At 55.4% G+C, this 23,698-nt stretch overlaps 2 protein-coding genes and 1 non-coding gene across 12 annotated transcripts in view; 2 read left to right on the top strand and 1 right to left on the bottom strand.

Annotated features, from left to right (window-relative positions):
• The window catches only part of ADAR (adenosine deaminase RNA specific), a 45,908-nt gene extending 35,209 nt beyond the window's left edge, over nucleotides 1-10,699 (top strand). For 5 of the 9 annotated variants that reach the window (XM_058309760.2, XM_071207461.1, XM_058309758.2 and 2 more), the window contains 9 exons: nucleotides 2,618-2,765; nucleotides 3,020-3,191; nucleotides 3,490-3,583; nucleotides 4,597-4,719; nucleotides 4,979-5,112; nucleotides 6,637-6,819; nucleotides 7,314-7,426; nucleotides 7,782-7,909; nucleotides 8,068-10,699. In XM_058309760.2, coding sequence (XP_058165743.1) covers nucleotides 2,618-2,765; nucleotides 3,020-3,191; nucleotides 3,490-3,583; nucleotides 4,597-4,719; nucleotides 4,979-5,112; nucleotides 6,637-6,819; nucleotides 7,314-7,426; nucleotides 7,782-7,909; nucleotides 8,068-8,305 — 1,333 coding nt within the window. In that variant the 3' untranslated portion in view covers nucleotides 8,306-10,699. The remainder of the gene's footprint in view (nucleotides 1-2,617; nucleotides 2,766-3,019; nucleotides 3,192-3,489; nucleotides 3,584-4,596; nucleotides 4,720-4,978; nucleotides 5,113-6,636; nucleotides 6,820-7,313; nucleotides 7,427-7,781; nucleotides 7,910-8,067) is intronic. The other 4 variants (XM_058309762.2, XM_058309761.1, XM_058309764.1 and 1 more) reach the window with 1 other exon arrangement.
• Nucleotides 110-23,523, bottom strand: CHRNB2 (cholinergic receptor nicotinic beta 2 subunit). Of its 2 annotated transcripts, none has more exons than XM_071207463.1 (7): nucleotides 23,176-23,523; nucleotides 21,874-22,019; nucleotides 21,648-21,692; nucleotides 21,153-21,262; nucleotides 19,424-20,396; nucleotides 16,107-16,339; nucleotides 110-3,359 (listed from the first exon to the last, which is right to left on the bottom strand). In XM_071207463.1, the coding sequence occupies exons 1-6, from the start codon at nucleotides 23,237-23,239 to the stop codon at nucleotides 16,169-16,171; spliced, it is 1,509 nt and encodes a 502-aa protein (XP_071063564.1). In that variant the 5' UTR covers nucleotides 23,240-23,523; the 3' UTR covers nucleotides 110-3,359; nucleotides 16,107-16,168. The 2 variants fall into 2 exon arrangements, with proteins under 2 accessions (XP_071063564.1, XP_071063563.1); XM_071207462.1 differs by having other exon boundaries at nucleotides 3,189-3,359; nucleotides 15,901-16,339.
• On the top strand, nucleotides 2,259-2,362 carry LOC111759555 (small nucleolar RNA U13). Its single transcript, XR_002793501.1, has one exon. It is a non-coding gene; the product is annotated as a small nucleolar RNA U13 (small nucleolar RNA).
• Nucleotides 23,524-23,698: the final 175 nt, after the last annotated feature.

Below are 23,698 nucleotides of genomic sequence, written 5' to 3'. Positions count from 1 at the left end.
CCCAGCAGTCCTGCTACCTTTTTCACTAACTTCTCTTTCCTGCACTGGGAGAACCATTTCAAACCTTTGGTACTTTCTTCAGATTTTCACGAAATCCCCTTTCTCACTCTTTTTTTTTTTTTTCACGTGGGGCGGCTCTCCTTGCAGGGTGCACTCCTTGTGTGTGAGGCACCCCCACGCAGGGGCGCCCCTGTTTGGCAGGGCACTCCTTGAGTGCAGCAGCTCTGCGCATGGGCCAGCTCACCACAGGGGTCAGGAGGCCCTGGGTATCGAACCCTGGACCTTCCCATATGGCAGGCGACACTCTTGTCAGTTGAGCCACGTCCACTTCCCCCCTTTCTCACTCTTAACTGATGACCTAACATCACTTAACTGAGAACTATCTTACCTTCCTACTACCAAATCCACCTACCTTCCCGCATCTATACCAGCAAGTGTGAGGGAAGCGTCTATCCTATCCCTGGGCCATGCGGCCCACCTCTCCTTTATTGTAGGACTTTCCTTCTGGAGCCCTTGCCCCTCTCTTTCAGCATCAGTTGTTCACTGCCTGGTTGATGGTCCGCAACAGCCTATGGGAGCCCCACAACTCCCTCTACACACCACTCATTTCTCCCCTCACAGCCAGACCTCTCAAAAGCATTGTTTATAATCATCGTCTTCACTTTCTTAACTCATCCCATTGGGCTTTTGTCCCCTGCATTCCACTAAACGGAGGCTCTTATCAAGATTAGTTGTAACCTCCTCGCTGCCATTTTTCGACCTCCATCTCACTGTTCTACCTCTTAGCATCACTTGACACAGCCGAACGATCTCCCCTTCTTAGCACTTTCTTCCTTTGGCCTCTGCAATCCCATGTTCTTCTGATTTTCCTTGACCTTACTCCTCAGTCTCCTGTGCCAGTGCCTCTTCCTCCAGACCTCTAGGTGTTGACGTGTCCTCTAGCCACACTCTTCCTTAATAACCTCATCTAGTCTCATGACTTTAAATACCTACAGTCTACAGGATGAAGTCCCCCGGATGTTCATTTTCAGCCCTCCCCAAAACTCCAGATTCCTATATCCAGCTGTCAACTCAACATCTTTATTTGATTATGTAATAGGCATCTCAGCTCTAACAAGCTCAAAGCAGAACTCTTAAATTTATCTTTCCAAACTAGTTCCTCCCTCTGCTTTCTCCATTCCAGGAGGAGCACCACATCCACCCAACTGCTCCAGCCAAAACCCAGGAATCGCGGTGGCTCCTGTCATTCCCCCTCCTCCTCACATCCAACCTTTCTGCTAGTCCTTCCAACAAGTTCCTGTTGTGATTAAAATAAAATTCAAACTGTTTCCAACCAGTTTTCATGTCACCCTCCTGCTCATCCACTGAACTTCAGCCCTCAGGCCTGCACAAACCTGGTGGCAAGGAAAAGAGAGCAGGGCAGATGTTCAGCTGCTTAGGATGGTCCTGGAAGAGTGAGAAGCTTGGTGTGGTTGCCCATTAAGAGTCGTTCCTTTTATTACCTGAGTGATAAATCTTGATACTGAAGTTCTGTTATTTGCAGTTGGATTGTCCAAAGCTGAGTTCCCCAACCAGTAGATTAGTAGCTGGTTGAAAGCTAGGATTCTAGAAACCTTATCTCCTAGATTTCCAAGCATTTTCTCCAGCATGCTCTTCTCTGTGTGTGTGGACGTCTCCAGCCAGGAAGGGAAGGGGCCCAGCCCACAGCGTTGCCCACCGCCCTGCTCCCCTTGTGCCCTTCCCTGTCAGCCAAGTTCACAGGCCCAGGGATCCCCTCACCTGCCCCCATGTCCACCTCGGGGCTCCTAGGAATTGAAAACTAACTTCTCCGAAAAGCTTGGTTCCCTGGTGTAGGGCAGACCTCGACATTGTAACCTCTCCGAGTTAAGTTCCCTTGAGCTAATGGGGAAGAAGTGAGTGCAGGAATGGAACCGGCTACTCTCAAAGTCAGAGCATAAGTGACAGTGACTCCCATGGGGAGGAAGGTATTCCCTTCTCCTTTCTGCTCAGGTTAAGAAAGTCCACGTTTTTGCTCAATTTCCTTAAATCCTCTAATCCTTGCTAGTATTTCCTTATAGTAAAGGCAGGACCAGAGCCTTTGCAGGCAACTGTATCTAGTTAGGATTTACTAATATGATTTTATCATACTCACTTTTACTGTCACCTTCGATTTATTGCAGATGATTCTGGTCTTCTAATTACAGTCATGATAGAAAGTTTCCTTTATAAAGGAGTTTATATTTAAAAAGTCAATTTAGATCCTTTTGTGGTTCATAAGCATGATGAATGGGTATTCACGTGCTTGTGTGAGTTGTGCCTCCCTCCAGCCTTGTTACAACATTGGCACATTACCCGTCAGACATGAAAAAAAATTGTAAATGTCTATTTAGAGAAAATTATTAAGAAATCATTCAAGTGACACCTGGATCTAGCAGAAATCATGTTGTGATTCACGAAAGACTAAAGTCTGGGAAATGCCGCATCAGAAACAGAGCTGTGGAGAGGTACGGGTCTAGATGTTTGCAAGCCTGGCCTCATCTTATCCAAAACGAGCCCTTCCCCTGAACAGTGCTTCTGACCTGGTGCTTATCTTTATCCCCTGTCTCTCATCCCAAAGGTTTGTTTATCAAGCAAAAGTTGGTGGCCGCTGGTTCCCAGCTGTCTGTGCACACAGCAAGAAGCAAGGCAAGCAGGAAGCAGCAGATGCGGCTCTGCGCGTCTTGATTGGGGAGAACGAGAAAGCAGAGCGCATGGGCTTTACAGAGGTAACCCCAGTGGCAGGGGCCGTTCTCAGAAGAACTATGCTTCTCCCCTCTGGGGGGAGTTGGCTCAACTTGCTGTCGTGTGGATTATCCCTAGGCTTTCATCTTGGCCTCAGTAGTACATATAGCTGGACTATGAGTGTGAGAGGGGAAGAGATGTCTCGAAGTCAAGCAAAGCGTGATCTCCCTGCCCGTTCTGAGATACGGTGGGTGCAGACGTGGCTCCCTGGTCCTGACGTGGCCTCCTCTCCCCACAGCTTCCTCTCACTGGCAGCACCTTCCACGACCAGATTGCCATGCTGAGCCACCGGTGCTTCAACGCGCTCACCAACAGTTTCCAGCCCTCCTTGCTCGGCCGTAAGATCCTGGCTGCCATCATCATGAAGAAAGACCCTGAAGACCTCGGTGTCGTGGTCAGCTTGGGGACAGGTAAGGGGGCTCTGAACACAGTCCCCCAGCGTCCGCCTCCGTGGGGCCTGGAGGCAGGCCCTTCTCATTCCCTCCTGGAGTCCGTGTGAGTGGGTCTGGGGGGGCCACAAAGAATCTTCTAGTTCATCTTCACTGGTTAATCGAGAGTGGGGAGTGAGTTCTCATTTCCTGTGGAAGAGAATCTAGGAGTCAGGGATCTGATCAACTGAAGTGGTTTCACCTCCAAACCTTAAGAGCAAACAGCCTTTCTGTCATCATTCGTTTGGAAATATTACATTTATTCCCAACCCCTCTCCAGGGAATCGCTGTGTGAAAGGAGATTCTCTGAGCCTAAAAGGAGAAACCGTCAACGACTGCCATGCAGAAATCATCTCCCGAAGAGGCTTCATCAGGTGAGCACAACTCAGACACGTGCCTGAGGACCCCCCTGGAGCAGGCCGGTCATCCACCCGCAGTGTCTGCCTTTGCTTTGGACCCGTCCATTTGACCCTGTCTTATGGAGTCGATCCCCTCCGTGGCCCAGGCTGCATGTCCCCTACTTGGCCTGTCTTTTAAGTGCTCTCCCTTTCTCTGCAAACTCTGCTTCATACTCTTTTTAAAAACACAGAACTGCCTCTTGGTCCTCAGACAGCTTTCCCTCTCTACTGGAGGGTCTGTAAACAGCTGCCCTGTTCCTGCCAGCTTTCTCTTCCAATGCGTCTTTAATTTATGAAGGGAGACAGTTAGGGAGAAGCAGCAGGATCCCTGCAGCCAACGCAGTGGGGAGCCCTCGCAGAGGTGGAGCCGGAAGGCTCTCTCTCCTGCACGAAAGGCTGAGGCGCTCGTAGAGGATGTCCCCACCCCCCTGTGCCTCTTTCAACCTAAGAAACTGAAAGGCTGCCCCATTAAGGCTTTGCCTTGCTTGGGGCTCAAAAGTCAGAGTATAAGGGAAGCGGACTTGGCCCAGTGGTTAGGTCCTCTACCACATGGAAGGTCCACGGTTCAAACCCCAGGCCTCCTTGACCCATGTGCAGCTGGCCCATGCGCAGTGCTGATGCGTGCAAGGAGTGCCGTGCCACGCAGGGGTGTCCCCACGTAGGGGAGCCCACGCGCAAGGAGTGCGCCCCGTAAAGAGAGCCGCCCAGCACAAAAGAAAGTGCAGCCTGCCCAGGAATGACACCGCACACACAGAGAGCTGACGCAACAAGATGATGCAACAAAAAGGAACACAGATTCCTGTGGCGCTGACAGCAACAGAAGCGGGCAAAGAAGAACACACAGCAAAACAGACACAGAGAACAGACAACTGGGGTGGAGGGTGGGAAGGGGAGAGAAATAAAATAAATAAATCTTTTAAAAAAAAGCGTATAAAAGAAACTGCTGCTCTCACAGTGGAACCTGTTGTAACCAGACTTTGTCTTCATAGGTTTCTCTACAGTGAATTAATGAAATACAACCCTCAGACTGCAAAGGATAGTATATTCGAGCCTGCTAAGGGAGGAGAAAAGCTCCAAGTTAAAAAGACAGTGTCATTCCATCTCTATATCAGGTCTGTATGGTCTCCCAGGGTTGGGTATCTGAATGCTCCCCTGCCTGGTCAGTCAGACCCCATTTGCTAGGCCGCTGTCAGCACTGTGTTTGGGGCGCATGCCCTGGTGTAGAATGACTTACATACCCTTCTACTCTCCTCCAGTGTCCCAAGGTAGGTCTTAGAAAAAGCTCTTGCTTCTGCCACATCTGACTGTTTTGGAGCCCCAGGAAATCGGTGGGAAGTGTCCACCAGGTGAGTTTTCCTCTGCCTCTTGCAGCACGGCCCCGTGTGGAGATGGTGCTCTCTTTGACAAGTCCTGCAGTGACCGTGCTGAGGAGAGCACAGATTCCCGCCACTATCCTGTCTTTGAGAATCCCAAACAAGGCAAGCTCCGCACCAAGGTGGAGAATGGTGAGTGACACAGGTCTTCCCTCCTTCCCACAAAAATGCTCTGCAAGGCCCCTGGTTGACCACAGGGACCAGGGCACATGTGCCAACTTTTTGCCATTAGTTGTTGGGGTATGAGATGTAGTTTACAGTGAGAAGATCCAGTTAAGGGGAGGGCTGCAGGCAGATGAAGATTCCATTTTGGGGGAGCAGGTGTAGCTCAGTGTTTGAGTGCCTGCTTCACATGTACCAGGTCCACGGTTCAATCCCCAGTACCTCTTTAAAAAAAAAAAAGATTCCATTTTGAATCTGTTAAGTTTGGGAGATCCAAATCAAATGGGAGGTAGAGAAGGTATCCATCGGGAACTCAGGAGAGCCTGGCTGGAAATGAAAACTGGGGAGTCATCCTATAAATCCTCCTATAGATTTACAGCCATGGGAATGGATGGGATCCCCTGATAAGGAACTAAGCCCTGAGGAGCTACCTGTGGTGAAGACATGGTTACCTTGGGACCCAGCACTTCATCCTAGGTGTTTTACCCAAGAGAAATGAGAACATTTGTCCATGTAAAAACAGATGTTCATAATAGCATTATTTATAATAACCAAAAAGTAGAAACAGCCCAAACTTCCATCATCTGATGAATGGGTAATCAAAATGTGGTATATCCATACAGTGCAATATTATTCAGCTGTTTGAAAATATATGTGTCACAACATGGATGACCTCATGAAACATTATGCTAAGTGAAAGAAGCCGGGTCACAAACGCCCCGCATACTGTATAAGTCCATTCATATGAAATGTCTAGAATCAGCAGATCCACAGAGACAGAAAGGAAATCAGTGGTTGCCTGGGGCTAGGCTGGAGGGGAAATGGGGAGTGAGTTTTGGGGATGATGAAATGTTCTAGAATTGTGATGATGGTAGCACAACACTGTAAATATGCTAACAGCCGCTGAATTGTTTAAGTAAATCACATCTCAACAAAGGTGTTGTAGAGAGAGAGAAAAGAAAAGTCCTCTAGTGGCTTCCCACTGCCGCCAGCTCTCAGGCCCAGCTCCATCCCTTGTGCTTTTCCCCTTTGCTCAGGAATGCTCCAATCACCCTTGTCCTTGGCTGCCTCAGGGCCTTTGCTTTTGCAGTCCTCTCCATCTGAAGCTCTTCCTCCAGCTGCTCCTTCTCCTCCATGTCTCAGCATCCCTGCCTTTATCTCAGTAGCTTCCCCCTGCTCTCCTCTCATTGCTTGCTTAAAGCCTTCAGAGCTCTCTTGACATCTAGAATTCTGATCTATGTATTGGGTTTCTTGCTTAGCATCTGTTCCATTCCTTTTTATCCCCTCGCCCTCCTCAGCCTTCTGTGAGAACAAGGATCTTACTTGGTTTTGCTCACCATTGTTTCCCAGCACCAAGCATAGTGGCTTCCGCATAGTAGTTGCTCTGAAATGCATGAAGAATGAATGAGTGAGGCCCACGTCTAAGGAGTAGAAACAGCAAGGAGCAGTTCGCTCCAGTAGCCCCTGTGGGTCTGACCCAAGTCTCTAACACAGGGGAAGGCACAATCCCTGTGGAGTCCAGTGACATCGTGCCTACGTGGGATGGAATTCGACTTGGGGAGAGACTCCGGACCATGTCCTGTAGTGACAAAATCCTCCGCTGGAATGTGCTTGGCCTGCAAGGGGCACTGTTGACCCACTTCCTGCAGCCTGTGTATCTCAAATCTGTCACACTGGGTAAGGGACCTGCATTGGGAGCCAGAACTAGCCTGTCCTTCTAGTGCCCAGAGCCCAGCAAGCTGCATGCTTTGTTGCCAGGCATTAACATGATGTCTCCCCTTTTCAGAGTGTGCTTGAATCGGTGGTGAGTAATTGGTTCTGAGAGTCCAGTCTGCTTCAGTAGGAAGATCATTTGAGGCTGCAAGCCTAAGTAAAGGGTGGCCTGGCAAGTCTGAGATGAGTTAAAGAAACACAGCAGTTTAAAACTGCAGTGTCTCAGTCCCTTATCTCCACAGTCCTTGACCTTACTTCCAACCTTCTATACTGTGCTTAAGTAATTGATGATTCCACATATATGTATCTTTGGAAGCCATAATCAGAAGGTACTTCCTAACCAGAGGGCTGTTTCTCTGTCCTGACAACTCTTGTTTTGTAGCTTCAGGCTCTCCACACACCTCTGACTCTTAACAGTACTTGGTGCAAACTCAGGTGTATACTTTTTTTGTACCCAGGTTACCTTTTCAGCCAAGGGCACCTGACGCGTGCTATTTGCTGTCGTGTGACTAGAGATGGGAGTGCATTTGAGGATGGACTACAGCATCCCTTCATTGTGAACCACCCCAAGGTGCGAAACCCTGTTCATTTTCCCTTGGTCTTTTTCTCCTTTTCACACAATCCTGTCAGCAAAGCAAAAATGTACACTATGGGGGCAAGAAGGAGCCTTAGTTGGTGTCCCAAGAACTTCTCCTCCTCTTGTAGATGCCAAGGGCTCTTCTTCTCTGGGTCTGGAATTTATTTTGAATCAAGGTGGGGTTAGTATGCCTAGATTTTACTCGGCCTTATAGCCAAACCAGATCCTAAATAAGAGGGCAAGCTTGTGACTCTGCCTTCCCTCCTTACTTTGTGTCCTGAATCCCTGCGCTTGGAATCTGGTTTCTGAAAGGTTTCCATCTTTCTCCCATTGCTCCTGGGATTCCTAGGTCGGCAGAGTCAGCGTATATGATTCCAAAAGGCAGTCCGGGAAGACTAAGGAGACAAGCGTCAACTGGTGTTTGGCTGACGGCTATGACCTGGAGATCCTGGATGGCACCAGAGGCACAGTGGATGGGTAAGGTGACGGGAGAGCACAGTAGAAGCCAAGCCGTCCTTCCTCCCCGTTTGCCGATCTCTGGAGCTTAAGAGCTCCCTGCCCTCCCAGGGGCTCCCCACCTTGGGCTCCCCGCCTGTTCTGCTCCCAATAGATAACAATCACTTTTATTTCCCCAGGCCACGGAATGAATTGTCACGCGTCTCCAAAAAGAACATTTTTCTTCTATTTAAGAAGCTCTGCTCCGTCCGTTACCGCAGGGACCTACTTAAACTCTCCTATGGTGAGGCCAAGAAAGCTGCCCATGATTATGAGACAACTAAGAACTACTTTAAAAAAAGCCTGAAGGACATGGGCTATGGGAACTGGATAAGCAAACCCCAGGAGGAAAAGAACTTTTATTCCTGTCCAGTATAGTTTGAGCCAGTGCCTGCCTGACTGGGGGTGCCTCATCCGAGGTGAGAGGGGCAGGCTGAACACTGGTCAAGGTTTTGTTTTGTCTTTTTCCTCCTTTTTAAAAATGGAAGCAGAACTGCAGGTACTGAGGGCTTAGCGTTCCCAGTTATCTCACTTTCTCTGGGATTGCTCGGCTGGGGCTGGCCCTTCTGTTTTCCCAAAGGAAGGAAAAAGGATTCTTTCCACCCAATGCGTAAGCAGTCACAGGGCCCCTGCAGCCGATTTCCTCTTAAATTTGGGGTTTTTTTTTTTTTCCATTTGCTTTTAAGTTTGTTTGCCACCTGCCTTCTTGTGGGCTTGACTAGGTTCCAGTCAGCTCTGCGTGAGTCATGCCGCTGGTGGATTTGTGCGGGCGTCCTCTACTGCCTCCTCCCTTCTGAGGCGCCTTCCTGGCCATTAAGTCGTCCGTCGTCCCCCCACCACCAAGAGGGGAAAGAAGCAACCTTCAGGTCTTTGGTGAAACACGTACAAGGGTAGGAGTTTAAAACTGCAGTCGATTCATTGCTGTTGCCCGTGGGAGTGTGTGGTCAGAATCTGCAGATAACTGCTCGGTGAGCCAAAGATCTTGCGCTTTAGCCAGCTTGGGAGGGGCCAAGAGGTAGGGAAACCTGCTACTTGGGAAGTGTATCCTTTCCCCCAGCAGCAGGGAAATCCAGAACCAGCCAGCTGGGCTGAAGTTGTAGGCCAAGCCATAACGGAAGCTTCCCTCTGCAGGGATGACACCAGCCCCTCCCAGGCACACATCGCGAGGCTCCCAGCCACGCCTCCTCCTAGGGTTTCCCTACCAGTGGGGGAGCAGGGCCATAGACCTCAACCAACAGGTAGGAAAAACCCAGAACCCGTCCTGGAGGGCAGATCGTCCCTCTGAGATAATCAGGACTTGGCAGGATGAAGAGGGGGGAGAATCATGTTGGGTCAGATCACTTCCTCCCGGCGTCCTGCTCATGACATTGACACCAAGGGAGGTTGAGTAGGTCTTGGGTAAATTAGAAATTTTTAAAAGAATGCCATAGGTGTTGATTCTCAACTGCTACAGATAAACTACAATTGCACGGATTTAAAATTCAGACATACTTTTCCACTTATCCAAGCACTTTTATTTTGCAAGGTGGCCTCTGAAGTTGGTATGTGGGTTGAGTACAGACCTGAAGGCCCTCTCCCCTGATGTGAGGGTCCACACACAACAAGGCAGTAGCTGGAGGTGGGAGGGCAGGTGCGCCTGACACTGGGAAGGAAGCCTGACTGCTGTGCTCAGAGCCTCTGGCCCCTCGGTGGAGTCTGGCTCTGGGGAACTAGAGCCCCTGCTGCCCCCAGGACCTGGCCCGCTTCTGCTTCATCTGTGAGCATGCTGAGCCGCGTGCCCTCAGATGAGGCTCCATCCCTCCCCATCCCCAGACGGTTCGCTGGTTCAATCCCCCCCCCCCCATCTTCAACAGTAGATACGTCCACAGGCATACTTTCATTCTTGTGGCTACTGTATCCTCTCTACTTTTGACCAAAATAAGAGAACCTAAGTTTTTAAACTACACTAAGGATGTCTTTGCAGAACTCCAGGCCGTCCCCAGGAGCTGGTGGGGAAACAGGCAGCTGGCTTCTGGGGTGGGAAGGCTGCCCCCTGGCTGCTGAAAACACTGACTCAGCCCCGGCCCCCACCTGGGACAGAGTTCTTGGGGTTCCCAGCCATCAGGAGAAAACTCCTGCCCTCGGGTCTGTAGCCTCGGGGCCATCCCGACTGCTGAGGGCTACGGTCCCTCTGGTCTGTCCCGGGCACTAGGGTCCCCTGCAGGGCCCTGGCTCGGGCACTCAGATCCGCGTCCCGCCCGCCCCCAGTTTTACCCAGCAAAGTCCTAGTTTCTTTTCTGCTGAAGAGAGCAAGGAAGGCGTCCCTCAGCTCCACCCGTCCACTGGAAACGAGCCTGTGCTGGGCCCTGCACCACTGCGTCCTCCACACGGTTCAAGTTGCACAGGACAAGCTTTGGCAGAGCTCCCAACCAGAGTTGTTTTGTTCACTTTTTTCCTCAAATCTTTGTTTTCAATGCGCCTCCCCCCCCCCGCCCCCTTTTTTTAATTGATTTTTGTAGTTGATTTGTCTGAACTGGGCTCTTGTGCATTTTTTGAGTAATCACTTGTAAAAATTGTCACTGCTTTGAAGCTGTTTCCTTTCCTCACTTTTAAGGGGCTTTGTTTTCGGGGTCTTGTTGACTTCAGGAGCAGTGTGGGGGAAGAGCCAGTGTGGAGCTGGATACCACAATGGCTGCATCTTATTTTATTTCTGCTTTTATGTGTCCTGCGATATCAGTGACTAACAATTTACATTCCTCTTAAATAAAAAAAAATAATCAGAATTGTTAGAAAGGCTCAAGGCTTGGTTTCTTGGGGAGAGGTGGATGTGGGGACAGAGCGTCCTGATTGGACATGGGACTGGGCGTCCTGATTGAGGACCTGGGGAGCAGGCCTGCGAGAGACACCTGTAAGGGCCTCCCTGGGCAGGTGAGCTCGTGTCTGGGGTGGGGGTACATCAGGCACCCCTTCGTTCCTTCCCCAGCTCCTCCAGAGTCCACCATTAATACCTTGTCCCTAAGGACTTGGTATGCAAGATTTCAAGACCCTAGAATAGGAAAACTTCCCGTGAGACGATCACAAATAATTCCACAGGTCTTCCCTAACCCCTCTCAGCCTTCTCCCTGCAGGGCTGGGCAGGCTGGGAGTTAAGTTGCAGCCCAGACGGGACTGGCTTGGCTTGAGTCTTTTTTCTTCCCTCTCCCCCCCCCCCCCCCCCCGTTGTCTGCTCTCTCTGTCCACTTGCTCTATGTTCTGTGTCCACTTGTGTTTTTTTTTAAGATTTATTTTTTTCTCTCCCTTCTCCCCACCCCACCCCAGTTGTCTGTTCTTTGTGTCCATTTGCTGTGTGTTCTTCGTCTGCTTCTGTTGTTGTCAGCAGCACGGGAATCTGTCTTTTTTTGTTGCATCATCTTGTGTCAGCTCTCCGTGTGTGCGGCGCCATTCCTGGGAAGGCTGCACTTTCTTTCACGCTGGGCGGCTCTCCTTACGGGGCGCACTCCTTGTGCATGGGGCTCCCCTACGTGGGGGACACCCCTGTGTGGCACGGCACTCCTTGCGCGCATCAGCACTGCGCATGGGCCACCTCCACACGGGGCAAGGAGGCCCGGGGTTTGAACCTCTGACCTCCCATGTGGTAGACGGACGCCCTATCCGTTGGCCCAAATCCGCTTGCTGGCTATAGTCTCAAGGGAACAAGCCGTTTGCTTTGTACTTCATAGGTGGCATGAGAATTAGTCTCTATCCTAAATTGCTCTCAAAGAGAATGCATCACTGTCCACAACAATGTAATTTCGTCCAGGATTCCTACAAGCGTCCTCTTCAACATTTGAAACAATATACCAGAGGACATAAAATACCTAATGGTGAGGCTGCCTTCCTTGTCCACCATCCATTCCTTAGACAGAAGGCCCTGAGGCCAGGAGGACTGGCGACGTGTTTTGGGACCCATCAAGTGAGAACCAGAATTGAGGCCACTGAAGCACAGTGCCGGGTGACCTGAGTTTAGGACGGTGCGGGATAAAGCCTCTGCCTGCTGTGTGGCCCCAGGAACCCCAAGCGTCTCCTGTTCTCAGGCAGCTCCTCGTTCTGCCTCGAGGGCATGCCAAGGGCTTTTACAAAGTGCCCGGTTTCCTTAAGGCCTATGGCACGTGCCCAGCCTCCTCCTGTGAAGGGAGAAGAGGACTGTCCTTCCCACCAGGCCACCTCCTGAGTGGCCTGGGAAGCAGGGCTGCCTGCATGAGCACGGGGGAGTTCCCTCAGCTTACCATCCCAGGTGCTGTCCATTCCATCCAGGGGGCCCACAAATTAACACCATTCCAGGATTTGGGCCCAGATCAAAGCAAATGCGTGGCACGCTGGCATGGCCTCTGGGCAGACTGCAGCCTTTTTGTACTATCAGTTAACCTTGCATGAGTCCAATTTCTCCCCTTGCCCTGTATTTGCCAACCCTGCTCAGAAAGGGTTCCCATCCCTACCCCAAAGAGAACAGTAACAAGACTTGTTGGCAGCAACCTTGCAACTTTTCAAGAATCTTGAGCTCCTAGTGAGTCCGGCGGGGGATGGGCTAGCCCAGAGCCAATATCCCAGGAGTGCAGACTAGGGAGGCCAAGGGCAGTGCGGGGGAGGGGAGGGCGGCCCAAGGACCCCTGGACCTAGAGGTCTCGGGCACCACGTGGTCATCACACTGGCCTCACAACTGTTGGTGACTATTAAAAGGAGGTCGCCTGTTTCCTGCTGGCCAGCACCAGTGCCAAGTGAAGGATGTCACCAGCCCAGCTCTGCCCCGGTGGGGGGGGGCAGCCACCTGGAACCACGTCCACGCTGGCTTTGGGGGTGAATTTGGAGAACACCTCAAACCCCCTCCCTCCCTCCTGAGGAGCGCTCTTCCTGCCTAGCTGGAAGGCCCCGGGAAAGCGAGGGCTCTGTGGGGAGCGGGTGGCGCCCACGTGGGGTGGGGGGAAGGCATGTGCTCTGGGGTCGGCCTTGGGTTCCAGGCCCAGCTCTGCTCACCAGCGGTGCCACTTGGCCTCTTCGAGCCTCATTTTCTGTTCTGTAAAATGGGGACCCTTTCTCCAAAGGATTGTTTCTGAGGAACGAAGACAATGAAGGAACTGGCACAGAGCAGATGCTTAGTAAATGGGGTGCAAAACATGGGTCAATGCTCCCCAGATCCCCAAACAGCGTGCCCTTTTGCCGTAGAGGGACGCGGTCTTGTCCCCACTCTGGGGGCTGCCCGTGTCTCGTCTGCTTTCGCGTCTCCAGCAGCTCTGCACCTCACTGCCAGCGGCTGCCCCCCCGCTGCAGTGCCAACCTTCAAAAGCAGACGGCCCCTGCTTGCCCGCTTGGGCGTGCACACGGCATTTCAGACAAACTGATGGGCTCGCCTGTGCCCTTGCCCTTGCCCTCTGAGGCAGCTAAGCCCCTCGTTTCCTCGCCGCCCGCCTTCCCAAGCCCACCTTGCCCTGCGGTTCATGCCCGTTTCTCTACCTCTCTCAGGCCTGTAGTCTCAGCGCCTCGCCCAGCTCTGAGCTGGGTACCAGATTCTCTCCAGAGACAAGCCTGCCCCCCACAAAGGGGCCAAGGAGCATCCCTGAGGGCGCGGAGGGAAGGACCGAAGACCCAAGCGTGGAAGAGCTGCCTTCCCAAGGCTTTCAAGTGCCCTTGCGGGTGCCAGCTCCACACTGACGGGGCAGCGCCCTGCCCGTGCAATGGGAACCTCCGCCCACCTCTGTCCCCCACCTCCCCTTACTGTGATGGTCTCTAAATAGCTGCATCCGAGGTGGCGGGAATGGCATTGCCCCAGGGACCCCTGTGCAGTGGGATGCCACCTAGTCAACCCCTCCATGTACGTGACCCCTCTGCCTAGCTGCAGTCCTCAGCCAGCTCTGTCGCCTCCATCTACAGAGGAGGCACCGCGAGTTCCTTACACCAGGGCAGACAGCAAACCCTCTCAGGACCTGCATCTCCTTATGCACCACGTGGGCCACGGCGAGGAGCTGGAGTGGCTGCTCTCTAGCACTGCTTGGTGACTCACTCAGGCAACCGCCCCTTACGGAACCGCTAAAAGCGCATACAGCCGCCCGGGGCCCAGGGGAGGAGCCTGGGAGAGAGGACCGCAAGCAGCCCACCTTAGCCCCCAGAAGGAAGGAGCCTGTCCAGCTGCTGTGCTGGGTTCCCAGACACTTTCCTCTGGGCTCTGAGTTTGAGACAGCCCCCGCATAATAAAGGCAACTCCCAGTTCTTCGTGCTATGAGAGGGCCACTTCCCTGGTGCAGACACACACCGCCCCCAGAAGAGGTGGCCGACAGCCTGCTCTGGCAGGTGGCAAATCCCAACAATGCAGCTGGTGTAGCTCGACAGTTGGGTGCCTGCCTCACATATACAAGGTCCCAGGTTCAATCTCTGATACTTCCTAAAAACAAAACAAACAGAACAAAAAACAAAAAAACAACTCACTGGGAGCAGATGTAGCTCACTGATTGAGCACCTGCTTCCCATAGAGGTCCTGGGTTCAAGCCCTGGTACCCCCTAAAAAATAAAAATTCCCAATGAAGGTGCTCTTCTACCGCCTGAGGTCCCTAAGCACACACCTGTCTCAGGGCATGGGGGGGGCACCCAGAAGAGGGGGCAGGACAAGGGCAGGCACTCTGCCAAGAAATGGAGTGAAGCTTTGCTGAGGAGGCTGCAGAGAGAAGCTCCCTTTTAGACCCTCCCCAGCAGTCCCCAGAATGTTCCTCTCCAGCTGCTCCCCCAGCTCCCGGCTCCCCCAGAGCCCAGACTCTGTGACCCCGTCCTCTCTCTGCTCTTTGCACCCCCCCGCCCCCCCCCCCCCCGCCTCCCCGCCCCCATCAGCACCACGCGCCCACCTCCACCCAGCCTGGGCAAGCGGGAGTCCCAGCTGGGCTCCAGAGAGCGGAATGGCCGTGCCAGGCCAGGCCCCTCGGGCGCACTGGGCAGGCCGACCCCTCTGTGACCTGCCATCTGCCGCCGGGCGCTGAGCACAGCTGGGACCACAAATCAGCGCCAGTCAAGCGTGCAGGGGGGCGGGCGGCGCGCGCGGCAGGAGGTCCCTTAGGGGGAGTGGGGGCGGGCGGCCTCGCGCTGGCCCGGGCAGCGCCAGCGGTTCTGCTCGGACCTGCTCAGGTCCGGCGGGAGGGGCAGAGGGCGCCGCGCAGGAAGGGCGCAAGCAAGGGCGGCGCTGACGTGGCAGGCTGCGGCCGCTCGAGGGCGGGCGCCGGGCGCCGGCCACTCCCTCCCACCCGGCTCTGCGGCGGGCAGCGGGGCCGGGGCCGCTTGCGGCTAAAGCCCCCAGTGCACCTCCTGCAGACGAGCGGCGAGGCGCAGCGGGGCAGCAGCAGGGCCCCGGCCAGGCGGCTCAGGGCGGGGAGAAGGGTCAGAGACCCAGGCCGCCCGTCCCCGCGCAGCTGTACGGGGGCTGGAATCCGCGGTGGCCCTGCTCTTCTCACCCGGCTCGGGCGGCGGGAGGGGGGAGCCCAGGCTCCAGGCCAGTCGCCAAAAGACTTGACACGCGGAGACCCCACCCTCACACCCTGATGTGGAGGGAGTAGGGAAGGAGAGGCAATCGGGGGGTGCAGAGAGCCCTTCTTGGGGCAGAACGGGGCCTGGAGCTTGCCTCTGGACCCCTTGGAGGCCGGGGGCCGTGGGACTGCGGCGGAAATCTCCCCCAAGGGTCGCACTGTGCCTCTGCGCCGGGCTCGGTGCTCTGGACGGGAGGCCCCGCCCCGCGAGGCCCCGCCCCCGCGGCGTCCATCCAGCAGGGACAGGTGACTGTCACCCTGGCCCCGGCCGTCTTGCTCCTCCCTCTGAGCCCCGCCGCGGGGCCGGCCCTGCAGAGTCAGAGCCCCCGTGCCTCCCCCAGGCCCCCCGCCCCTCCTGCCGGCCCCCCTTCCTCCCACGGCTTGGAGGCAGCAGATGCTTTTGTCCCCTGCTTGGCCCGTTCCCCGCACAGTCTCCTCGGCGCGCAAGGCTCTGACCTCTCGGCTCTCCACTTCTCGGCCTTCATCCTCCACCATCAGTGCTCCTTCCTGGCGTGGCACAGGGGGAGGTGAGCGGCCAAGGCGCGCTGCCGCGGGCCTGGCCTCCCGGTGGGAGCTTTGTGAGGGGAGGTGGGGGGGGCTCCGGGTGAAGTAACAGGACGCGTCTGTGGGGCCAGGGTCCCACTCCCTGGCCGCTCACTCACCCCTCTGCCGCCCGGTGTGCCGCAGAGGGCGAGGGGCTGAGGGACACGGTGCTGGGGAGGCCTCACTTGGAACCGGGAGCCGAGTGGTCTGGGTGCAGGAGGGTCGTGGTGGTGTAGTTCTGGAAGAGGGGCTGCAGGAACATGCCGATGGTGCCAAAGACACAGACGAAGACAAAGATCCAGAGGAACAGGCGGTCGATCACCATGGCAACGTACTTCCAGTCCTCGCTCACCTGGATGGAGATGGAGGAGGCCCAGGTGTCAGGCACATGATCCAGGATGGGCGTGGGTGGACTGGGTGTCAGCAGGCTCCACCACACGCACGCCCTGCACCTCTCCCTCAGTGATCCCAGAGCCACCAGTCGAAAGCATGGCTCTTCTCTTACTTGCTAAAAAGCCTCCAGTGGCTCTACCTTCAGGGCCTATCCAAATTCTCAAGTCTGGAGTCAAGACCCATACATGAAAAATACAAGCCAATCTCCTAGCCTCTCCCAACCTATAATCCAGCCTTTCCAGACCCCAGTGTGTCCTTTCAGGGCTCTGTGCCTTTGGGTTTTCTTTGCGTCTAGAATTCTTGTCCCCCTTTTCACTACCTGGTAAACTCCTATGCATCCTTCAAAACCCAAATCAAAAGTTGTCCCCTTAATAAGGCTTCCCTAACCCCACTCAACTTCCAGTCAGAATGAATCCCTGGTTTCAGAATGCTCCCTCTGATGTCCCTCAGCACTGCATACACATCTCCATCAAAGTATTTTCACCGCACCATCTTGTCATTTTGATTCGCATGTCTGTCCCCACACTAAGCCACAAGCTACTGAACTACAGGAGCTCTGTCTGATCCATCGTAATCCAGACATCTGAAGCACAGCGTGCCCAGTAAATGGGTGGCAAGTTAGTAAATGAATAGCTGCCTGCGCATGCCTTGCACTTTATCTGACTGCAGGGGAAGCCCCACCCAACAGACCGCCTTGGCACGGAGGCCGCAGAGGGACAGGCCTGGGTCCCGGCTGTGAAGAAATGAGGCAGGAAGGGAAAACCCTCTGCGAGGCTGAGGGCTAGCCACAGGGCCCAGGGGAAGGGCGCCCTCTCCTCCTGCTCTGCTTCCTGAGGCTGGGTCCTTGGACACACATTGACCCGGTGCCAGGTCAGCTTGGGAGACGGGGAAGAGGCAACCGTGCGCCTTCATTTGGTAAGAAGCGGAGTCGTCACTCCATCATGGCTCAGTTGTGCCGGCTCTACCCAGCACCATGCCACATGCTGGAGACACAGCCGAGAGCAGGATAAATCCATCCTGTGGCTTACAGTCTATGGAGGGAGATGGGCACAAAATAAGAAGGAAGTAATGACACATAGTGGGGGCTTATAAAGAAACAAAAGACGGAGGTAGAGAAATGGGTGGGAAAATATCCTTTAGAGTGTGGCCTGGGAAGACCTCTTTGAAGAGGTGACATTTAAGCAAAGATCTGATGAGTGAGAAAGAGCCAGCTATGTCAGAAATAAGTTGAAGTAAGGAAAAATCAGACAAACCCAGATTAAGGGACACGAACCAGTGTGTAACAAGGATACTTCAAAAATGTTTATGTCGTGAAAGGAAAGCTGAGAAACTGTTCGAGATTAAAGAAAACTGAAAAGACATGACAACTAAATGCAAACTGAGAGCCTTGAAAGTGGTGGGATGCTATGAAGGACAGTACAGGGATAAATGGCAAAATTTGAATATAGATCATATATTAGATAAATGTATTGATGCTAAATGTCCTGAATTTAATCACTGGAACAGCATTATGCAAGAGAATGTTCCTGTTCTTGGAGACACATGCTAAAGTGTTTGGGATAAATGGTCACAATGTCCTGCAACTTACTCTCAGATGGTAGAGGCAAACAATAATAATAATTTCTTTATAGAAAAGGAATAGGAAAAGAGCATTCCAAGGAGAAGAACCCATATGTTCAGAGGCCCTGTGGCAAGCAAGAGCATGGCATGCTAAGGATAGTCAAACAGATAAGCCGTGACCTGAGCAAGAGGGAGAAGGGACAAGGTGAGGTGGGAAGATGTTATCTATTTGGATGGAGTGAAGGAGCTGAATTGCAGAGACTTTAGGTGACTCGGTCCCGGCTCAGGTAAGAGCTAATGGGTGGCCTGGAACCAGGCAGGTGGCATGGAGATGGCAAGAAAAGGATGACACTGAGAAATATTTTGGAGGTTGTGCTCACAGGACAGAACTTGCTGAGGATGTGGGTGGTGGAGATGAGAAAGAGAGGGATCAAGGAGGAGGGATCCAGTGGTTTAGTCTGGACTTCTGGGTGGATAGTGGTGCCATTTCCTGAGAGGCGCGGAGCCTGGGGCAGGGCCGGGCCGCTGGGGATGGAGAGCAAGCCTTCTGCTGGGACACGTTAAGTCTGAGATGCAGTGAAGCATCCAAGTAGGTCACTGCGTCCTCAGCACCTAGTTCAGTAAATGCACAAAAATGAGCGGCCTAAGGTGGGGGGAGGGGGGGGACGGTGACCCAGCAGGCGAGCCCCAGCATTGCCGCACGCTCTACTTGACCTTCGGCTCCGGGGCTCCCGTCCCCATCTCCTCCAGCTTCCCGCCTGCCTCCTCCTCTCTCAGGACCATCACCCGCTCCCCGGCCCCAGCCCCAGCCCCATCTCCTGCCCTCACGCCCTTCCTTACCCCTCAGTCGGAATGGCAGGGTCCCGGCGGAAACCTGCCCTGTCACCATGGCAACAGCTGAGTCTCGGCCTGGAACGGGCAGGTTACCGGGAGACTGCACCCGAAACGGAGAGATGATAGCCCATCGCGCCTCCCCTCCAGGCCCGGGCCGGGGGCTCAAGCAGGCCCCTCCCGGGGAGCTGCAGCAGAAAAAGCCGGGTGCAGGGAGCCCTCTCCTGCCCCCGCCCCCCCACGAGGCCACCCCTGGGGCCCAGAAGGACAGAAGAGGAATATTGATTTGGGACTCTGTCCTCTTCAACATCCACCCACGCGCCAACCCTTTGCTGCCCTCCATTCTGCCCCTGGCGGGGCCCACAGAGGACTTGCAGCCGCTGAAGAATCCAAGGATTGGGGAAGGCAGGAGGCGGGCAGGGCGCTCGTGGTCACGGGCGCTGCAAACCCGCCTGACCCTAACGGTGGCCCGGCTGAGGCACGGCGCCCTAGACGCCAGTCCTCGGGAGGCGGCCCTGCGCCTCACGGAAGCCGACCCAGCAGCACCCCAAGCCGGGGGCCCCCCGCCTCGGGTCCGGCTCGCCTTGGCCCGCTCCCGCCAGCGCCTCGGCCGCAGCGGCTGGCTCCCGCGGCCCCCGCGCGCCGCACTCACGCTCTGGTCGTCGTCCTCGCTGCGCATGTGCTCCGCGATGAAGCGCACGCCGTCCACCGCCTCGCCCAGGCCGCAGCCGCACGGCTCCCGCGCGCGCCCCGCGCCGCCCGCCGGCGCCGGCTCCGCGCCGCAGGCCCCGGCCACGCCCCGCACGGACGCGCGGTTGACGAAGCACGTGCAGGAGTCGGCCCCGCGCGGCTCGCGGAGGAAGCGCGCGCCCGCGCCCTCGCGCTCGCGCAGGCGCCGGCGCAGGCGCAGGCGCTGGCGGGCGCCGTGGTGGCGCGGCGGCTGCAGGAAGAGCAGCGCGGGCAGCTTCTCCAGGAAGACGACCTTGACCCAGGGCGCCATGGTGTGCGTGGTGGGCGAGCGGTGGTGCACGTTGAGCACGCAGACGCTGGTGACGATGGAGAAGGTGACGAGCACCATGGTGAACATGAGGTACTTGCCGACGAGCGGCACGTCCAGGGAGGTGGGCGGCACGATCTTGGAGATGAGCAGCAGGAAGACGGTGAGCGCCAGCAGCACGGAGATGCACAGCGTCATCTTCTCGCCGCAGTCCGACGGCAGGTAGAAGACGAGGATGGCCAGCGAGGTGATGAGCACGCAGGGGATGATGAGGTTGATGGTGTAGAAGAGGGGCTTGCGGCGGATGATGAAGTCGTACGTGATGTCCACGTAGGTGGAGTCGTCGGGGTTCTCGTTGCGCCGGCCCGGCAGAGCCACGATGTCCCACTCGCCGCTGGGGGTGAAGTCGTCCAGGCTGGCGACGTCACTCTTGAGCACTAGGTCGATCTCGGTGCGGTCGTAGGTCCACGAGCGGAACTTCATGGTGCAGTTCTGCTGGTCAAACGGGAAGTGCTTCACCTCGATCTTGCAGGCGCTCTTGTAGATGGCCGGGGGCAGCCAGAAGATGCTGCCGTCGTAGGAGACCACGGCGTTGGAATAGAAGGACACCTCGTACATGCCGTCAGCACTGTCACAGGACGGGCAGTCAGCCAGGGCCCTGGCCTGAGAGGTCCACCAGCCCCCACCAGCCCAGCCCCGAGTTGAAGGAGAGCGAAGCCAGAGGGAGATATGGGGGGATGCAGGTCTGAGGGCAATCAGGAACCATTCAGGAGTGTGGAGAGGGGGGTAGCAAGGGAGGGGACAGACTGGTGGGAAGCAGAGGTGTCTCGGTCAGGAGGGTGGTGAGGAAGGAGGGGAGGACACACCTGCTACACGTTAGCATCCTGAAAGTGGAGCGGGTGGGAAAGCCGCGCAGGCCGGTGAGTCCCGAGCAATGGAGGGGGCAGGGGCAGGTGGGAGCAGGGTATGGTTCCACCAGTGGTGGGAGGTGGGTTTTTTGTTTTTAATTTTGTCTTGGAAGTGAGAGAGATTATTACAGGAGAGGGGATGGAACGTGTAAGAGAAACCAGGACCTCAAGGTTTTTAGATCCTGCCCAGGCTTGCAGGGAATCCTACTCTTGAATCAGTTTATATACTGGAGATGGTCAGTCTTTGCTTGTATCTGCACTCTAGGCCAAAACACGGCCTGTGAGGGGCTGGCCATGGCCCAAGTCACCCTGGCTATCCACACTGTGCCTTACTGGCCTGGTCTGTTTGCCTGTCTGGGCACTGACTGTATTTGCCAGAGAAAGGTCCCTTCCCTTCCCCACCATGAGCTAATTTCTCTAATTTCCCAAGGTGCCTTCCCTCTCTGACCACTCCCCACTGCCACAGAGTCACCTACTTGTTGTACAGGACCACATCTGGGAGCCAGATGTGCTTGGACGGGAGCCGAACTTTCTTCATGTTGTCGAACTCCTCAGGCTTCCAGGTAAGGCGATAATCCTCCCACTCCTGGGGACAGGAGAGAGGGGGGCAGCACTGACCTCTGCCCTGGGACAGGCTTGAGGCTAAGGACAGGGACAAGACTGAGGAAACTTTCAAGAGCTAACTCTTCCCCACAATAACTTCAGTGTGGTTCATAGGAATCTTTCTCATTTAATTTGCCCATATAAGTCAAGGTATTAATTAGAATACACACTTCACAAATGAGAAAGTGAGTCTCGGAGATTTTAGCATGTCCAAAACCAAAGCTGGTAAGTGGTAGATTCATATCTAGTTGTTCAGGACTCCAAAGTCCATACTTTTTCTGCCTCTCCTGAGCTGACTTAAAGAGGGGAAAGCACATGCAAAAGAGGAGGGAAGAGCAAGGCAGGGGTGTGGGTGGGAGGAGACTCACCTGGGTCAGCCAGACATTAGTGGTCATGATCTGCTCCCGCTCGTGCTGCAGGGAAGAGAAGCTGCTGAGAGGACCTCCGCCAGCCTGTGGGCCCAAAGCCAACATCCACAGTCCCTCCCCAGCCTCCCCAAGCCTTGGTATCTCCAGGGGAGGAAGCACAAACAGGCACACATTTTGGCTGAGCTGACTTGGATAGCTAGGCCAACAGTTGGGGACCCCTACTTACCACACTGATGAGCTGGGCCAGTGACACCATGAGCTGTACCGTCACCAGGTCAGAGCCATTGGTGGCTGGGCGGATGAGCTTGTTGTAGCGGGAAGGATCCAGGAGATGCTCCACCAGCCGCTCCTCTGTGTCTGTACTCCAGACCCCTGAGCAGGAGGTTAGTAAATAGGCAAAGAGAGCCCACCCAGGACCCCACCCTCCCCAGGCAAGTGGGGCAACCCAGGCCCAACCAGGAAGCTGTGGCTTCCCACTGCTTCATCCCTAAGGAGACTGCAAAGTGCGTAGGTTACCCATGGAGGCCCCAGGAGAAGAACCTCATAAAGAAGACCTAAGGCCATTAGCCGAGGGGCACAGACAGAGCCCCACAAAGATGCCTCCAGACTAAGCACTATGCTGCGAGGATTAGTGAAAACCTGATCTTTCCCCAAGGTCTCACGGGGTAGTTCCAAAGCCTTAAGATTTCTGCTTGGTGGCGTCCCCCAGCAGATACCTGAACTCCCAGTGGGTGTTTTGGAGGGTAGTGAAAGGGAGAAACTGTTATTTGTGTCCCACCACACACCCTTTAGCACCCATCTCTGTGTGCAGATAACACTAGGTGCCTCCGCTTGTGACCAGCTGTACCCATCTCCTCACCCAGGCCCCAGATCCTCACCAAAGGCACTGGGCTGCCTGAACTCAGATTCAGGACCTATTATCTAGTCCCAAGCCCCACACACCCGGGAGCCCACTCCCCATGTAAGCCTTCGTACCTGCCCCTCTCGACGCTTTCTGTGCTCTCCCGCAACTCTGCACTCACACCTGCCCACCCTCTCCAAGTGAGCCTTCCCAGCCAGAGCTGCTTGCCTTCCAGGTCTCCTGCCCTACCCTACAAGAGGTTGAGAAGTAAGTTCTCTCCCCTCCCTGTCTGCTGACCAGCCTTGGGAGTCCAGTGTGGGGAACAGGAAAGGATGGGGAACCAGGGGACTGCTGAACCAGATAGACTTCTTGAGGTCATGTTTCATGAGAAACCAAATGGTATCTCTTCTGCGGTCAGAGTCTGCCCTCCTGTCACCCCAGAAAGACTGGGGAGATCCCCTCCCCACCACCACGGCCCGGGTTTCCAGCTCGTCCTTGAATCCCGTACGCCTTCGGATAGCTCCTCCTCCCAGTTCAGTCTCCCAGGCGCTCCCTTCATCCCCCCAGGGGGCTCCCCTCGCCCTCAGCAGGCTCCTCCCCCTCTGGGGGTCCCTCCCTTCCGCAAAAGCGCGGCGAGCCTGGGGCCACTGACTGGGTTGGGGGAACCCGGCCGGTGCCCGTTCTTACCTGGGCACAGCCCGAGGAGGCCGCAGCTGAGGAGCAGCGCCACGGGGCCGCAGCGCCGGGCCATGCTGCGGGCATAGCTCGCGGCCCCGCGGGGTCGGCTCCGGCGCGCCGCCGGCTGGAGGGCCGCGGGCGAGGCGCTGTCCGTGGTGCTGAAGCCGCGCCCGCGCTGTCGGAGCCCGGCCGGAGCCGGGCCCGGGGGGTGCTCGCGGCTTTTAGTGCTGCTGTGCCCGCCGCCGCGACGGTTCCAGGGGCTCAAGAAGCCGACTGGGAGGACGAATCAGCTTCTCGCTTAACCGGAGATCCGAGCTGGCGGAGGGTGTACCGGCTCCTCTTGCAGAGACGACGACTGGGACGGGGCGGGGGCGGAGTCTCTGCCCCGGAGGCGGAAGCGGCAGATGCCAGAAAAAAGGAGGGTCTCTGGGTGGGCTGGTCCTGGGCTGGTCCTGCCGAGGTAGGGTGTGCGTGCGGAGAAAGGGTGGTGCACGGGACAGTGGAGGAGTGCTGAGGCCACGGAGTTGGGGCA

Source organism: Dasypus novemcinctus, chromosome 13 (assembly GCF_030445035.2).
Source record: "Dasypus novemcinctus isolate mDasNov1 chromosome 13, mDasNov1.1.hap2, whole genome shotgun sequence".
Lineage (NCBI taxonomy): Eukaryota > Metazoa > Chordata > Mammalia > Cingulata > Dasypodidae > Dasypus > Dasypus novemcinctus.
This window is presented reverse-complemented; position numbering and strand designations above follow the sequence as displayed.

Excerpts from the sequence above, each read along its gene's own strand:
- CHRNB2 (XM_071207463.1), bottom strand. The coding sequence starts at position 23,239 with ATGGCCCGGCGCTGCGGCCCCGTGGCGCTGCTCCTCAGCTGCGGCCTC. Across the intron at positions 21,693-21,873 it reads TGGCCCAGCTCATCAGTGTG|CACGAGCGGGAGCAGATCAT; the intron begins GTAAGTAGGGGT and ends TCTTCCCTGCAG. Across the intron at positions 16,340-19,423 it reads GCGAGGACGACGACCAGAGC|GTGAGCGAGGACTGGAAGTA; the intron begins GTGAGTGCGGCG and ends ATCTCCATCCAG.